The sequence below is a fragment of the Gossypium arboreum genome, chromosome 11 (assembly GCF_025698485.1).
Source record: "Gossypium arboreum isolate Shixiya-1 chromosome 11, ASM2569848v2, whole genome shotgun sequence".
NCBI lineage: Eukaryota > Viridiplantae > Streptophyta > Magnoliopsida > Malvales > Malvaceae > Gossypium > Gossypium arboreum.
The window spans coordinates 115,307,292-115,325,750 of NC_069080.1; the positions used below are offsets into that span (position 1 = coordinate 115,307,292).

The 18,459-nt window shown below is 30.4% G+C and overlaps 1 protein-coding gene across 1 annotated transcript; it reads left to right on the forward strand.

Moving 5' to 3' along the window:
* The first annotated feature begins 12,693 nt into the window (after positions 1 to 12,693).
* LOC108472567 (uncharacterized) lies at positions 12,694 to 15,433 on the forward strand. The gene is made up of 3 exons (XM_017774113.2): positions 12,694 to 13,037; positions 13,390 to 13,512; positions 15,208 to 15,433. The coding sequence occupies exons 2-3, from the start codon at positions 13,390 to 13,392 to the stop codon at positions 15,262 to 15,264; spliced, it is 180 nt and encodes a 59-aa protein (XP_017629602.1). The 5' UTR covers positions 12,694 to 13,037; the 3' UTR covers positions 15,265 to 15,433.
* Positions 15,434 to 18,459: the final 3,026 nt, after the last annotated feature.

Genomic DNA, 18,459 nt, shown 5'->3' on the forward strand with positions numbered 1-18,459 from the left:
GTCACAATTGAGTTTAATAATTGTCTCAACTTACATAATTTCCTTGTATCAACATATCAAAGATAATCATATACGTACATGTCATGAAACATATCATTCTCTTACCATTTCTTCATAAGCATATATCATTCATTTCATTATATCAATATTTCATGCACTATTATTTCCATATATTTTATGTAGATTTATTCCTGTAATAGTTCATATCAAACTTAAAATAAATTAAATTCCATGTACCTATACTTATTTCATTTATCTAACTTCATAATTATTTCATACAACTATTTTGTACATATATTTCCAAATGACCAATTCTTGTAAACATTTCACACAACCATTTTGTACAACCAATTCATATAACCATTCGTCATCTGATACATATTACCTGAATATCAATTGTTCAATAGAGGTCATAGCGTCTCCCATCCACAGTCTTATTTATCTTGGACAGGATGCCATAGTGTCTTCCAACTATGGTCTTATTCATTTTCTGTCATGTTGCCATGGTATCTTTCAACCATGGTCTTATTCATTTTCTGTCATGTTGCCATGGTATCTTTCAACCATGGTCTTATTCATTTCTCGTCTTATTGTCATAGTATCTTTCAACTATGGTCTTGCATATCTGAATCGTGATGCCATAACGTCTTTCAACTATGGTCTTACTCATCTGAATCACGATGCCATAACGTCTTTTAGCTATGGTCTTACTCATTTCTGGTATGATGCCATAGTCCAACTATGGTCTTACACATATATTGCCATGGTCTTACACTCGTAGTGTCATATCCCAGATATGGTCTTATCATCAGGATGCCATAGCCTAGCTATGGTCTTACACATATATTGCCATGGCCCAGCCATGGTCTTATCCGTCAATTCATCACTGATCACTAAACGATTATATTCAATTCAGCGTTCTGCTCAATTTGAACTTTTGATCCGATTTCCATAATTTAACAATATTCATAATTCAATCACAAACATATGAAATAATACATTATATCATTCCTAATTTAACAAATAATCATGAAAGTTCAACCATATGAATTTACCTGACTAAATTGCAGAAATACCAAGATTCAAGGGCATTTTGGTAATTTTTCATTTTCATCGATTTTCCATCCGATCTTGATCTAAATTAATAATTTCATTCAATTTATTAACTTAGACAATAAAACAATTCATTTCATGCAATTTGATCACTTTTGACATTTTTACAAAATTACCCTTTAAACTTTTACTTTTATTCAATTTAGTCCCTGAATCTAAAACATGCAAATTATCCATTTTAAATGTAAGCCATTACCAGCTGAATATTCATATACTTATTTTCCTCCTCCTCCTCTCCATTCCACATGCTTAATATATATAACATGCTTATATGTTACATTATCTATAATTTTACTATTTACTTATATATTCATTCAAAGCTGCCCACTTGAGTCATAGTCACTAAATTATTTATATATTGAGCTAAAAAAATTCCAAATTAAGATCCGATTGATGTTATTGAAACTAGACTCAAATATATTTCTACCATAAAATTTTCAGAATTTATACTTTAGCCAATAAGTACAGGAAAATCTTCAAATTTATCTTTGTTCTGCTGTTTGACAGCTTCAACCTTTCTTTACTAAAAATTAATTATCTCTTAGTACAGGATTCAGATGATGTTCCCGTTTATTTCTATTGAAAATAGACTCATTAAGAATTTAAAAATATAAATTTAAGCCCATAATTATTTTTCTCCAATTTTTTATGATTTTCCAAAGTCAAAATAGGGGAACCCGAAATCATTCTGACCTTGTCTCACATAAATTGTTATATCTCACAATCTACAATTCTGTTACTTATACCGTTTCTTTTAGGTAAAACTAGATTCAATAATATTTAATTTAATATATTATTTAACCTCTAATTCGAACTCTAAAATTTTTGGTGAATGTTCAAAATTAGACTACTGCTGCTGTCCAAAATTGTTTTAGTGCAAAATGTTGATTACTAAGTTTATAACACCCTTATTCCCTTTCTCTATAATATTTCTCATCACTTTCTCTTACGTCCCTTCACTAACATATCAAGAACATAAAACCTTATATAAGAAAACTCTACTATAACATCATTTCCATGCTTTTTCAATAATAACAAACTTAAAAATATATTGAAATCTTCATGTTCTTACCTTGTCCTATTGATTTCAATCTTTAACTTGATTTTTCTCTCTCCTCCAGCTTCTATTTCTTGAATCTAACTTGATATTCTAGCTCTTCATAGTTTCCTTGTCATCTTTCTCTCTTGATGGCTATGGAAATTCTTTTGATTTCAAAGTGAAAATGGTGAATTTTTGGTGAAAGGATCAAATTGTAAAGAAAAGAAAATTTTCTTTCTTTTCTTCTCTTCTAACGTTGGTTGCATGGAAAAGATGGATGAGAATTCTTCATCTTTCTTTCTTTATATAATAATAAAATAATAATAAAATATCTTATTAAAATATTAATAAAATAATATTTATCTAATTAAATAATTATAAAATATCAAAATATCTCTAATATCATTATTGCCTTCTAGAATTCTCTCTCTTTCAAATTAACCATTTTTCCCTTTATGATATTTTAAAATTTCATCCTTGAGTCATCATTTAAATTTGGTAAATTTATAATTTAGTCCCTCATAATTCTTCACCTATTCAATTTGGTCCTAATTCATCTATTTTTCTTAGTTTCTAGATCATTCCACCCTTAAAATATTTACACTATTAGTCTTTCAACTTTTTCATATTTACACTTTAACCTCATAAATTTTGAGAATTTACTTTTGTATAACAAAACTTTTCTCACTTTTACAATTTAGTCCTTTCTTGAATTAATATATCATAATATACTTTCCAATATTGACATAACTCAAAATTTCCCTTTTTGTCACTTTATTTCCTTATTTTACTATATCAAGGATAATATCTTACTGTAAAAAAATTTCGGGGTATTACATGCAAAACTTGTTAAAGTGATTAAATAATTTAAATGTCTAATAAGGAGGGATTTAACCCAAATTAAATGGGCTGGATGGTTTGGGGCATGAAATAAGTAAGAAAACAATGTGAACAAGGGGCAAAATTAGAAATAACCTAAAATTCATTAGTTAAAAAGGATTTAATTGAAAAATCTAAAGATTTCATCATTTTTCTTCAGTTAAAAATGCCATAGCAGACTTTCTAAGCCGATTTTTCGTATTTTTGCACCATGTGAGTTCAATTATTGCTTTTTCTTTCTAATTTTTATGTTTTTGTAACTTTTACAATTAGGTCCACTTATTGAATTCATTAGTTTTTGATTCTGTGGGTGAAATTGAAAGTTACCATGGTTGAGTGTTGGACGTTTATGATGAATAAACATGGATTTGAAGCTTTAATTTTGCTATGTGATGATTTTATTAGGTGATTTCAATAGAAATTAATTTTTAGGACCTAATTGTGAAAAAAGTCAAGAATTAGGGTTTTGTATTGAAATTATAAATACCAAAGGTTGTGTAGTTGTTTAGAATGATGGAATAAAATGTTTATTGAGAAAAATTAGCTCAATTGATGGGTTAGTTGAGCAGGGACTAAATTGTAAAAATTATAAATTTTAAGGTAAAAGTGTAATTTCAAAAATTGAAGGGCATAGATTGTGAAGTGAATTAGAATTGAATTAGATGCTAATGAATGGAAAATTTTATATTATAGATCGAGAATCCGAAGATAAACGAGGAAAAGAGAAAATTTTCGATTAATCTCTGAATTTCTACAACTTTTATAAATTAGCCCAGGTTAACTCATATGGCTGAATTTTTATGTTCAATTGTTAATTTAGGATTGATACAATATTTATAATTTATATTTTTGTTATAGAATTATGATAATTGTTCGATGTGAAAATCGAATTGAAAGTTCAAATTAAGGGAAACGCAGGATTGAGTACGTTAATTCAGTGATCAATGATGAATTGATGGTTAAGACCATGGTTAAACCATGGCAAAGTGTGAAGTGCAAGACTATGACAGAGCTATGGCATAGTGTGAAAGACCATAACTAGGTTATGGCACTGTGAAAGTGAACGTAAGACCATGATTAAATCATGGCAGTATAAGTGTGTGCAAGTGTAAGACCATAGCTAAGCTATGGCATTGTGATAAAGTGTGCAATCATGGCTAAGCCATGGTAAAATGTGTGCAAGACAAAAGTGAATGTGGCATCAAGCTAACGACGTACTCTATTCCGTAAGGCGTTCCCTAATTTGACAAGTATTAGTAAGTGTTATATGAATTTAAGTGTTGGGGTTCAATTAGATATTGGTATTGAGCTAAATCAAGTGAATTTATCATTTGAAATTGTGTATGACCGAAAAAATTAGTGAAAAACTTATTATTTGAATTGTTATTGTAATTCGATAAGATTTATGTTTTAAGCCTATGAGCTTACTAAGCTTTCTTAAGCTTATTTTTGTGTGTTAAATGTTCTTTATAGATTAACAAGAGTTTAAAGAACCGGATCATCACACCGGGTCACACTATCCAGATTTTACTGGTAGATTTTGTTTTATAACTTAAAGTTTATATGGCATATATAGGATGGAATGAAATGAAAGTAAACTTGTAATAGGGTTATGAATGACTATTCTACATATATATATATATATATATATATATATTTATATGCATGTGTTTAATAAAATCTATTAGTTAATGAATGGAATTAAATGACAAGTTTATGCAAGAGAATAGTATAATGACAGGTATAAAACTTGATAACCGACTTGAATTGGTTGTTGGATTAGTCTATATGGGTATATGAAAGTGTTTTGTACAGGTTGGATGTATAAAGGGTGAGAAAAGTGACCTTAAAATGACCTATTTTCGTCCACACGGACAGACACACGAGCGTGTGCCTTGACCGTGTGTGTCACACGGCTTGGCATATGGGCATGTGTTCTAGTCGTGTGTCCCCTACACCTTAAAAATGAGAAACAGAATGCTCAGAATTGAGCACACGGGTAGAGACATGGGCGTGTGTCTCAGCTGTGTGAGTAGCACGGCCTTGGACACGGCCATGTGATTTGGCCGTGTGAAAACTGCACCTAAAATGTAAAAATTGAATTAACCACACGGCCTAGCACACAGGCGTGTGACTTGGCCGTGTGACTTCTATTTCTTCATGCCTTATAAGTCGGAGGTTACACGGGGTAGGGACACGGGCATGCATGACTATACGGGCTGACCACATGGGCATGTGGGCACTGTTCATAAGAAAAATTTTGTAATTTCGCGAAAAGTTCTTAAAGCTTCCGAATTAGTCCTGATTTGATTTTACCGTTCATATTGGGCTTCGATAGTCCAATTAAGGGACAATATGATTATTTTTGAATGTGAATAGTACTTTTGCATGATTTATTTGAAATTAATCTGTAAACTCCGGTAATGCTCTGAAACCCTATTCCAGTGATAGATACGGGTTAGGGGTATTACATATTGACTCAGTATACTCTTTACTGGTTGAGCAATATGAAACTTTTCTACCAATGTCCGAGGTCTAAAGAGTTGTAAGTACTGACTTATTTTTGTTTTCAGGTTACTAACAAATATGTTAAAGGCTTATGCTTCAGATAATTGTACTTGGTTTAAAAGACTTACAAATTGATCATGATATTGCTCCACTAAGCCTTGCTATTTTAAGGTAACCAATTCTACCATCCCATCCTTGAAGGTGTTTGATCCAAAATGCTCTATCAAGTTATGAGCATAATAAGTCCAGTCCCACAAGTGAAGACCCCCATGCTTCTGAGCATAGAAGTGATGCCAATCCAAGGCTTGACCTTCCAAGTGAAGCATCACTGTACGCAATTTGTCACAGTCGGGCACTTCTTTAACTACAAATTATTGCTCCATTCGACCACTAGCCTCTAAATTCAGCTCCATCAAAATGAGGGTACTCTTACCTGTATGAACGCTCTTGAGGAACCTTCAATTTAGGTAGGCTTGAGATTGTAGGCCCTAAGGAAGTTTGAGTAAAGTCCAAAGAGTCTTTGGGTGGGAAGCTAGAATGTGGCCCTCCCAAAACCTCTTTCCCATTAGCTTGAGCAATAACAGTAGTATTCGAAGTAGTGGGAATGCCCAAGTAATTCACAAATAGGGAATGCATCTCCATCCTAAACTCTTCTTTAAAGCCTCGCAATATAGCCTCTATCTTAGCATCCCATGTAACACCCCTAACCCGTATCCGCTGCCAGAACAGGGTTTCGGAGCATTACTACCATTTACAGATCACTAAAAAAAATTTAAATACTTACCGATTCAATGCATCATATAAATAAATATATTACCATTCAATCAACAGTTTGACAGTTGTATAAGCATCAAACAACAATATTTTAGTATACTTGCACATATCTCATATAAATTCAACACTGATATATCTATTTTCTCGACATATCGCACTTGAGTTTAATAATAGTCTCAATTACATAATTTCCTTGTATCAACATATCAAAGATAATCATATATGTACATGTCATGAAACATATCATGCTCTTACCGTTTCTTCATAAGCATATATCATTCATTTCATTATATCAATATTTCATGCTCCATCATTTCCATATATTTTATGTATATTTATTAGGTAATAGCTTATATCAAACTTAACATAAATTATATTTCATGTACTTATACTTATTTCGTTTATCTATCTTCATAATTATTTCATATAACCATTCGTCATCGATACATATTACACGAATATCAATTGCTCAACAGATGCTAGGCGTCTCCCATCCACGGTCTTATTTATCTTTGACATGATGCCATAGTGTCTTTCAACTATGGTCTTACTCATTTTCTCGTCATGTTGCCATGGTATCTTTCAACCATGGTCTTGTTCATTTCATATCACGTTGCCATGGTATCTTTCAACCATGGTCTTACACATTTCATATCGAGTTGCCATGGTATCTTTCAACCATGGTCTTACACATTTTATATCGAGTTGCCATGGTATCTTTCAACCATGGTCTTACACTCAAGATGCCATGGTATCTTTCAACCATGGTCTTACACATTTCATATCGAGAGCACACTCCCATGAACCTCATCCTTGCAGCGGGATTACCGGTCGAGCTAAATCCTGCAATATAAACTCATAGAGTATTGTCGGGATTACCGGTCGGGCTAAATCCCTGCACGACAATTACTCTAATGAGCTTGGATCCAAATTACCGATCGAGCTAAATTGAGACCCTAATTCGGATTACCCGTCCGGGCTAAATCCATTTTACACATATTCTTCGGAGGGCTATATCAGATAGGATCACCGTCCGGCTAGATCCTTTTTACCGTCAATTCCTTTTCGAAATTCATCGAATTTTCCTTTCATTCAACCGGATTTCTTCCCATTTTATCAAATATATCAATGTTTTATAAATTTTCATACAATGAACATTCAAATCATATTCACATCAATAACATACAATCTCAAGCATTTGAATATAATTCAAGTTACGAACTTACCTCATTGATTGCTCGTGTTTATTATTTCATTATTCGATATATTTTCTTTCCATGATCAAGTCTCGTATTTGTGTCGTCCGGATCTTTATAAATAAATTTGATCATCATTTTCGTTCATTTCATATTCTAATACATTTAATTAATGCTCTAGGCAAAATTACCATTTTGCCCCTAAACTTTAATTAATGACGATTTCATCCTTAGGGACGGAAAGTAAAATTCTTGCAATTTAATCCTTATTTCCAACTATTATTCTCATATATATTGATAACAGTCCATGAATTCTATAAAATATCAAAATTTTCCATAATTTCAACACTTTTCAATTTAATCCCTAAAACATGTTTTCCCGATCTTGAACTAAATTGATAATTTCGTTAAATTTTTGTAATTTAAATAATAAAATAATCTATTTCATGCAATTTAGTCATTTCGACATTTTTACAAAATTGCCCATAAAATTTTACTTTTATTCAATTTAGTCCCGAGCCTAAAACATGCAAATTAGCCATGCTAGATGAATATTCATACATATTTTCCTCCTCCTCCTCTCCATTCCACATCCTTAATTTATATAACATACAACAAGTAACATTATCAATAATTTCACTATTTACTTATATGTACATTCAAAATTGTCCATTTGCGTCATAGTCACTAAATTATTTATATATTAAGCTACAGAACTCGAAATTAAGATCCGTTAATTTTTCCTGAAACTAGACTCACATGTATTCTTATCATAAAATTTTCAGAATTTTTGGTTTAGCCAATTAGTTAAGTTTATTCATTAAAGTCACCCCTGTTCTGCTGTCTGACAGTTCTGACCCTTCTTCACTAAAAATTAGTTATCTCCTTTTACAGAATTCAAATGATGTTCTAGTTTGTTTCTAATAAAACTAGACTCATTCAGGATTCTATAAATATAAATTTAAGCCTCTAATTATTTTTCTTCATTTTTTTTTTATTTTTCAAAGTCTGAAAAGGGGAACCCGAATTCATTCTGACCTTGTCTCACAAAATTCATTATATATCAAAATTTACAAATTCATTGCTTACACTGTTTCTTCTATGAGAAACTAGACTCATTAAGATTTAATTCCATATTTTTTTCATCTTCTAATTCAATTTATAAAATTTATGGTGATTTTTCAAAGTTAGACTACTGCTGCTGTCCATAACTGTTTTAGTGCAAGATATTAATTACCATGTTATAACACCCTTATTTTCTTTTTCTACACCATTTCTCATCACTTTCTCTTATTTTCTCTTCACTAACATATCAAGAACATAGGACCTTATGTAATAAAACTCTACTATAACATTATTTCCATGATTTATCAACAATAACAAACTTAAAAACATATTGAAATCTTGATGTACTTACCTTATTCTCTTGATACCAATCTTTAACTTGATTTTCTCTCTCCTACAGCTTCTATTTCTTGAATCCAACTTGATATTCTAACTCCCCATGTTCTTCTTAACATTTTTCTCTCTTGGTAACTATGGAAATTCATTTGATTTTTGGGTGAAAATGGTGAATTTTTGGTAAAAGGACCAAATTGTAAAGAAAGTAAAACTTTCTTTCTTCCTCTCTTTCTCTCACGTTAGTTTGCATGGAAAGGAAAGATGATGAAAATTCTTCATCTTTCTTTCCTTATATACTAAATAAATAATAATAAAATAATATTAAATATCTCATAAAATATTAATAAAATAATATTTATCTAATTAATTAATTTAAAATATCATTAACATAATCATTACATTCTAGAATTCTCTCTCTTACTAATTGACCATTTTGCCCTTCATGATCTTTTAGAATTCCATCCTTGAGTCATCATTTAATTTGGTAAAATTACAATTTAGTCCCTCATAGTTCTTCACTTATTCAATTTGGTCCTAATTCATCCATTTTCCTTAGTTTCTAGATCATTCTACCCTTAAAATATTTACACTATTGGTCCTTCAACTTTTCATATTTACACTTTAACCCTTTAAGTCTTGAGTATTTACTCTTAGCAACAAAACTTTTCTAACTTTTACAATTTAGTCCTTTCCTGAATCAAGATATCATAATTTACTTCCCAATGTTGCCATAACTCAAAACTTCCCTTTTTATCACTTTATTTCCTTATTTTATTATATCAAGGATAATATATTACTGTAAAGATTTTCAGGGTATTACATCCCACTTAGAATCCAAGTGAGAGAGTTTACCTTGGACTTTTACCATTTCTTGTTAAAGGACACTCACATCCTTCTGCTGTCTCGTGGTCACCCCATCCCCAGCCATAGAAAATCATTTGGCTCTGATACATTGATACGAATAAAACAAAAAAAAAAAGACAGAGAAATAAAAAATGGAGAATATTTGAGAAGAAATAGAAAGAGATATTGATGGAATTTCTTTAATAATAGTTTTCATAACCTTTCATCCAATTACAGCTGCATATAAATAAGGAAACAAAACAGTCCAAAATTGGTTAAAACAAACAGTACAAACATTTATTCAAGACACCCCGTTTTTACTAAAGTCACTGCGTACTATTTCATTAATGCTAAACGCACCGTTTGCCATATGTCAGTTCTGACCTGTATCAGATTTCAAGTATGAATATGTACTTAAAATTTTTCTTTCACCTTTTCATCTTTGTTTTTAGTTTCTAATATATGTTTCTTTTTACTTATATTTCAATTGGATTTTTGTCAAGGTTATTGGTTTCAGATTTAGAGAACCATTGTTTTGTTTCGTTGAATTTATGGATCTTGGTGTGGTTATTTTTGTTTGTTTATCTTGTACTATATATTTTTCATGATTGTAGCTATTGTGATATGGTCTATTACTTTTTATTTTTTGTTTAGTAAAATATTATTGGTGCTTGTGTTTTTGGCTTCAGTTTTAGTGTTTGGATTTAGGATTTTGAAATTTGGGATTCAATTTTTGAGATTCAGGATTTCCATAATAATTTCTTGATAAATGACCAAAGTACCTTTTTCATGATAAATTACCATTTTGCCCCTTTTGACTCAATGCATAATTTCTTCACAATAATAGACATTTTTCATATCCAAATCTCATAGTTCACATTTACCCTTAATAATACTCATTACATGGTGAAAATTACCTTTTTACTCTCATTACATGGCCTTTTTACTCTCTTCTAAACAAAAATGGAAATTTTATGATTTAGTCCCTACACTCCAAAAAATATTTCAAATTATTCTTATACTAATTAATCATTAATAACCCATATTCCTAATTTTGGTCAAATTTGCACTTTAGTCTTCAAACTATTTAGAATTTTCAATTTGATCCTTTTTGCCTCATTTCCACATCCAAAATACTTTTCATTGATTTCTATCTCCATTAAAAATTTTCCTCTCATAAAATTCTTTATCTTGCTCATGTTTCAATTTTTTTTCTTGTAAATCCACTATTTTAGATCCCGAAATAATGTCATGTGCTTTATAAAAAAATTTTATGTGTTACACTACCCATTTCCCTTTTTTTTTTTTTTTGCCAAAGACATTATTTTTGCTCAATCATATCTTAACCAAACAAATATATTTAGCGTCTTATCTCAATTTATATATTTCTCAAGACATATGATGAATGCTAGAAATACTCAAATATTCTTCTAGACTAATACAAAGAAGCCAATGCCAAACACAATTAGTTCTTGACTTAGGTTTTAAAGTGTGGATGAAGAAGGGAATTATTTAGGTATTCCTTTGCTACATAAACGAGTTAATAAAAATACTTATAAATTTTCTTGTTGATAAAATTCATAAACGGTTAAATGGATGGGATTAGACCTGTTCGTGGGTCAGGCCATCTGCCCAGGCCCAAAAGCTAACCCAAAATATGAGATGATTTGGACAAAAAGTGAAATTCAAAAAATGGGATTGGGTTAAATTTAAAATCTGTTTTCTATTTAAGTCTATGGTTTAGGGCCTAAACCCTAATCAATTATTTTCATAACTAGTTAATTAATGAAGCTGTGAAAAATTTGTTCTGCATACCTTGTGGAATCAATAGTTTCCAAGTATTTGAAACAAGCTCGATATTTGACTTGAGTTCAATCGAACATCTATTTTAAATTCAAGCTCGACTCAATAATTAAAATTAAGGTTAATATATATTAAGGGCAATAATGTAATTTAATATTATAAAAATATAAAAAGCTTGATAAGGCTCACGAGCCGTTTGAGTCAAGTATTACTAAGATCAAATTCGGCTCAATAATTACTGAATCGAGTTCAAATATTTTGAGTCGGAAACTCGAATGGCTTGTGAGTACCAATGTCTCATTTACACCCCTACTATCAATAGTCCCTCCTCAAACTTTTGATAAAAAGATAAATCAAAGTCATATTTGATTATTTTATCATTTTTAAAAATAAAATAAAATTTTCAGCCACTAGCATGTTGTAATCTAGTTATATTAAAATTATTAAACTCTTATTAAATTTTCTAATATTTATCTAAATAAAATAATGTGAAGCTTTTAGACTCCAAATTAAGGGGACACACATTATATTTATTTATATATTTAACTGTATTTTTTCTACATTTTACAATATATTTATCATATCTTAACCTCGTTTGTGCAGTCTGAAATTCTGATAAGAAAAAATGTTGAAAAATAAAAATAATAAAAATAAAAGTTTTAGTTTGTAATTTCAACACTAGACAATAGTCTTTTTCGCTACAGTTAATGCCTCTATACATTTTCCCTACATTTAATATCTTAATGCTTTTTCCTTACATTTAATGCATTTTCTCTGCATTTAATGTCTAAAACTATGACTTCTTTTTATTTAATCTAGTGAGTGTCGAGTCACACATTAGCGACACTAATTATAATAATATTTTTTCACTTGTTTTGTCATGTGATATTTTTTAAAAAAATTTCATTAATCCATTAATCCATTAATGTGATAGGTGATACTAAAAGTTACTTTAGCAAATACTCCATTTTCATAATTAATTTATTTTAAACTTATTTTTATAATTAATTAATTTTTAATATTATTTTCATAAAAATCCTTTACTATAAAATAATTTTTCATAAAATAATATATGAAAAGAGTAATTCTAAAATTTACTTTAAAAATTGCCAACTCACTGTATAAAAAAAAAAAAATCCTGACTCACTCTCCGCTCCGTCTCACGCATCCCCGGCGGCAAAGAAGCCTCTCGCTTCGCCAGCTTCGTCTCCCTCAATCTGATACGTGTTTAATTCTTCAACTTCTAAGTTTTTATTAAAATTAGCTAACTGTTGGGTTTTGGGTTTTTATTGGATTAACTTTATATTGGGTAGTAATGGATTGCACCATGGAGGCCCATAGGATTTATGAAACAATAATAGATGGGAATTTATCTCTCTATTCCTCCTTTCCTTTACCTCTTCTGTGTAAATCTGTAGTGTGATTTTGGCACGTATCACAATCCTTCTCTTGCCTTCTGAAATACCAGGAAATTGAATAAGGTAATTTTTTTTGAAACCCTAAATTGAGTCCTGAGATTTTCAGTTATCTTCTCTTTGCATTTGCAGCACTCTGCTATATCTCATTTTTCTGTTTTCGATCCTACTGCTAGTTATTGTCTCTCTGTTTACTTTGTTGAGTTTAAAACCCATCGGTTTAGCGGAACTAGCAAACTGTTTTCGCCTCTATTTTTACCAAATTGAAAAAAATTGCTTAAGTTTAAAGTAACTCTTTAATATTTAGTGTAAAGTTATTTTAAAATATTGAAATTGTTGTTTAAATTTATCGATCTATTTTGGAAATTGATCAATCTTGTCACTGTTAATAATAAAATCATTTTACTTTATGATTCAGATGCCTCATAGAACACGTCCTATGACAGCTCTGTTAGTGTTCACTGGCCTCAATGCTGTGCTGGTCTCCACCATTACTCCTGTCTATGATTTTGTTTGCTTCCTTCCTTTCTGGGAGAGACGGGTTTGTTTCTTATTGCTCTTTTTTGCTTACTTTCTTGGCACTGGCTTTATATATGTGACATTGTGATATTTAATTGGGTGTTCATTGTTCTATAGTAGCATGTGTTGTTACCAGAGGATTTTGGTTGGTTCCTTTGCCCTATGATGAGTTTGCTTGCTATTATTAATCTTAAAAGTTAGTTCTTGTGACTATTAGGTCAATCTTGATCAGATAGAAACAATTTAGGATTGTTCAATGTTTACTATCAATCTAAACTCATTTTCTTCATTGGTTCTTGTGTGTTATAGGACAGTAAAACTGTAATTTATTGGTTTAGTCAAATCGGGGGGGTGTTACTTGCTGGATTTTGGATTTGGTTTTGGTTTTGGTTTTGGTTTTGGTTTTAAGTGCATATATGTATGCCCTATACATCCAATTCTGCTGACATAACTTACTCAAAATAGTATATTTAAACTAATCTTTGAAGGGATAACTTACTCAAAACAGTATATTTAAACTAATCTTTGAAGGGCTATACTTACTCATTAGATAACTAGTAGTTTATTTGCCACTAGGATTAAGCTTGGTTATGGTAAGATAAAAAACGAACCAAGACAAGTACAATAGGTGCTTTCATGGTATAGAATTGCAGGTATAGAATTGCAGGTATAGAATAAAATCAGTAGCAGGATGCGTTTGAATTTAAAAATAGCTGTGGCAATTAGGTGAGTTATAGTAAGAAGTAAAAATGATTACTGAGGGCACAGATTTTCATATGAATCAAACTATGATTTGGTTTAATTATATGCATAAAACTTTTGTTTTTTTTTTTAATTATACACAAATTTTTTATTCAATTGTATGTATTTTTAAAGATAAATATTATTTGTATATACATATATATATTAAATAAACGTAAAATGAGATTACATCTATGAAGCATGGACATGTTGAAAAACCACTCATACTGATGCGGTACCGGTGTCCGACACGCCAGAATACGTACAGGACATGTTGGGTTGAAGGTGGCTGAATGCATGATAATGATTGTAATAATTTCTATTCGAAACCCAACCTATGTTTTCTTGCGACGATTTTCAAAATTTAATCTTGTGCATGTTATTAGGATGTTGAGAGGGACATCGTGACCAGGTTTTAATTATTCCGACATCATTGACTGCAGTCGGTGGCGGCAACAGTGGCGCGCTGGTTCTAGGTTGAGAGGAAGAAAAATGGATGAAGATAATAGGGGAAAAAAAAAGAGAGAAATGAAAAAAAGAAAGGATTTTACTAACTTAAGATTATTTCTTATTATATTTGAAGTTAAGGTATAAATTAAATTTGAACATTGAATTAATTATGAAATTTTGTGGAATAGAAATAAAATAATTTTGTTAATTATTAATTATATTAGCTAAAATATTAATATGTTTAGATTTATATTGAATATTAATATATAAAAATAAATTAAAAAGTATTTTGTTGCCGTTGTCTTGTATTGTCTGTATCCTCAATTTATAATAATAATAAAAATTGTATGTTACATTCATATTCATAGTGTTACATCGATAATTTTATGTATATAATTATACGTTTATTTGTAATTTTAAGATTTATTTCAATTATAAATTATTAAACTTATATACGGTTCATTTTTCTGTCTTTCATTTGGTTTCTAACTATGGCTTGTGGCTTCTTTTATTTGGTTTGTTTCAGCGAGAACGGCGTCGTCTAGAACGGGAAACTTCATCAAATAAATTTCAATCGTCCTGAAGTATATTTGAGATTATTCTCCCTTTGAAACTAGATTTGTACTAGTGGATGGTTGCCGTTGTAAGTTTTGCCGCCACCGACTGCCATCAATCAAGTCGGAGTAATTAAAAAATGGTCACTATGTCCCTCTCAACATCCTAATAACATGCACAAGATTAAATTTTGAAAATCGTGCTTTCGAATAGAGATTATTACAATCATTATTATGCTTTCAGCCACCTTCAACCCAACATGTCGTATACGTCTTTTGGCGTGTCGGACACCCGTACGGCACCAGTATGATAGGCTTTCCAACATTTTCGTGCTTCATAGATGTAATCTCATTTTACGTTTATTTAATATATACAAATAATTATATTTATCTTTAAAAATACATACAATTGAATTAAAATTTTGTGTATAATTAAAAAACAATACAAATAAAAGACAGAAAAATAAACCGTATATAAGTTTAATAATTTATAATTGAAATAAATCTTAAAACTATAAATAAATTAATAATTATTTACATAAAATTATCGATGTAACACTAGTAAGCATAGGCACGTAATACACGTACAAAAAGAATTTTATATTTTTATTAATTGAGGATTCAGACAAGGCAAAACAACGGTAATAAAATACTTTTTAATTTATTTTCATATATTAATATTCAACATACATATAAATCCATCTTTATTTATAGAAATGGGTTAATTTTTTCATTATTTACCGAAAAGGGCTAAAAATGACAAAATGCATCTACGTAGGAGCGTTTTTGGATGAAATTTCAGCAAATCGTGCCCTTGGGGGAGTGATTTTGCCATGTCAGCACAAAACGCACTGACATGGAAGCGCTTTGATGACATGGCAAAATCACTTCCCCAAGGGCACGATTTGCTCCGTGTTTTTCTAGATTAGAGCGTTTTGCATGTTTAGTCCTTAGAATTTTTTTGTTTATAGTTTTTAAGGTTTAAGGTTAGGGTTAGGGTTAGGGTTAGGGTTAAGGTTAATTGTTTATGGTTTTGTTAAAATAATTTAGGGTTAGGGTTGTAGGAGTAGGATTTTGTTAAAATAATTTAGGTTTAAAGTTTAAGAATTTTAAAAAATAAATCAAGGTTTAGTATTTTTTAAATTAATTAAATTAGGGTTTAATGATTTTAAATAAAGTAATTAAATTAGAGTTTAGAGTTTTAAGAAAATTAATTAAATTAGGGTTTAGTTTTTAAAAAATAAATTTGTGTTTAGGGTTTAGGAAAAATTATATTGATAATAAGGATTTTGTTTTTTTTCTACAGTGAAAAGACGGTTCTGAAAAGATAATGTCAAAAACGCTTCAAGTAGTATGCACTATCACAAAAATTACTGAAAAAAGCTTTGGACGCTCTTTTTCTACAGTAATTCCTAAAAAAATAATTTTGAGAAGACGGTTCTGAACAAATAGTGTCAAAAACGTTTCAAGCAGGATGCACTGTCAGCAAAATTACTGAAAAAAGCTCCCACGTGGACGCTCTTTTTCTACAATAGTTCTTAAAAAATAATTTTGAGAAAACAGTCCTGAACAAATAATGTTAAAAACGCTTTAAATAGGATGCACTGTCAGCAAAATTGATGAAAAAAGCTCCCACATGGATGCTCTTTTTCTACAATAGTTCTTGTTTGGCCTTATGCTATAAATGAGCCAAATTTCATTCTCAGGTTGCATAAGTTACAACAAGAAAAATTGGAGAGGCTAAGTAGAATAGAAATTGAAGATAAGTGAACGTATTAGTGCTGTTATTTACTATGATGATGAAATTCGTGACATCGAGAACGGCGTTTTTTTTATCGAAGAACACAACACAACTGGTTTTTAACTAGAACATAAATTTGATAGAACTTTGTAAAAAATTAGGCGCAAAATCTTTGGAACGACGCCAATGAGGGTTTCTTCTATTAATTATCAATTTTGTGCTTCGATTGATTCCGTGACATATGACTCATTTAATATCAAAGGTAGTTGTAGCTTAGAGGTGATGGTGCAGACTCATCTCGCTAGCGTATCACCCTATATTGAGTTATATGTACAATTTTCATCGCTCAATGAAGCATTTGCGACTTTAACATCTGTTGGAACGCCGGTGCCTCCAAGGCGCAGCGGAAAAATAAAATAATTAAAACATTCCGGCGATCCAAACCAATGATCCATGTGTAAGGAACGAATCGGGGTGATAAAAAGGGTTTCGAAATTATCGAAACTTCAATCTGAGTAGATAGCGATGCCTAGGCAACAGGAATGCTGAACCACTATCGAACCAAGTCACAACCTTTTTCGATGTCGGCTTCTACGTAGTCCATCCGATTGACAATGAACGGTAGAAATCCCAGAAAATTATTTTCAGAGAGTATTTTGCTAAACGGCTGCTAGACCACCTTGCATATTTTCGGGCTAGTTTTTATATATCCTTTTTAGGGTTTTTACCCTTTCTATATATAACTCCTTCTTAATTGGTATATATTTATAAAGAATTTTAATTCATTAAAATTAATCCGAACATAATAATTATCATTCAAATAAATATAATAATGTTTAACCGAAAAATTATAATTACATTAATTATAATAAGGATTTGGTAAACTATATTTATTTAAACTTATATATGAACTAAATTCATATATCAATAAAATTATGTTCTGATTATATGTACAACATCCTTGTACATATAGTATGTTCAACAATTTGATTGCCCAATTAAATTAATTCTATAATTAATTTAATTCATGTGATAACCAAGCAATATACCAACTATGTTTTACCTCGTTCATTTCAACCATAGGGTGTGACCCTATAGGTTCTTGTAACGTTAGTAGTAATATTAGAACGAATCTAATGTTACAAACAATGAGTGGCATCTAGCAATGCATCAATGCTACCTAAGTTACAAGAAGTTATGATTCGACATAACCTTTTGTGATTAACCTTTCATGCATTAATCCTTAAGTCCTATATCTTTAGAATGGACACAAGTCATGGAATAGTCACACTTGCATAGTTCATCCCATGTTTCTTGATACATTGAGTAGACTATGATACACAAATAAGTATGACATCTCATATCAACTTATTTGAGCATGGCCATGCATTTCTAGCCTCACTCAATCAAGTGGCCTGAGATATTACTCCCATTATGTAGGAGGGACTTATCCTATATTGATCAACTATATCCCTCAACATAG

Bases quoted from the DNA above. Each gene is read 5' to 3' on its own strand.
- LOC108472567 (XM_017774113.2), top strand. From the start codon at position 13,390: ATGCCTCATAGAACACGTCCTATGACAGCTCTGTTAGTGTTCACTGGC. The intron at 13,513-15,207 runs GTTTGTTTCTTA...GGTTTGTTTCAG, and splicing joins TTCCTTTCTGGGAGAGACGG to CGAGAACGGCGTCGTCTAGA.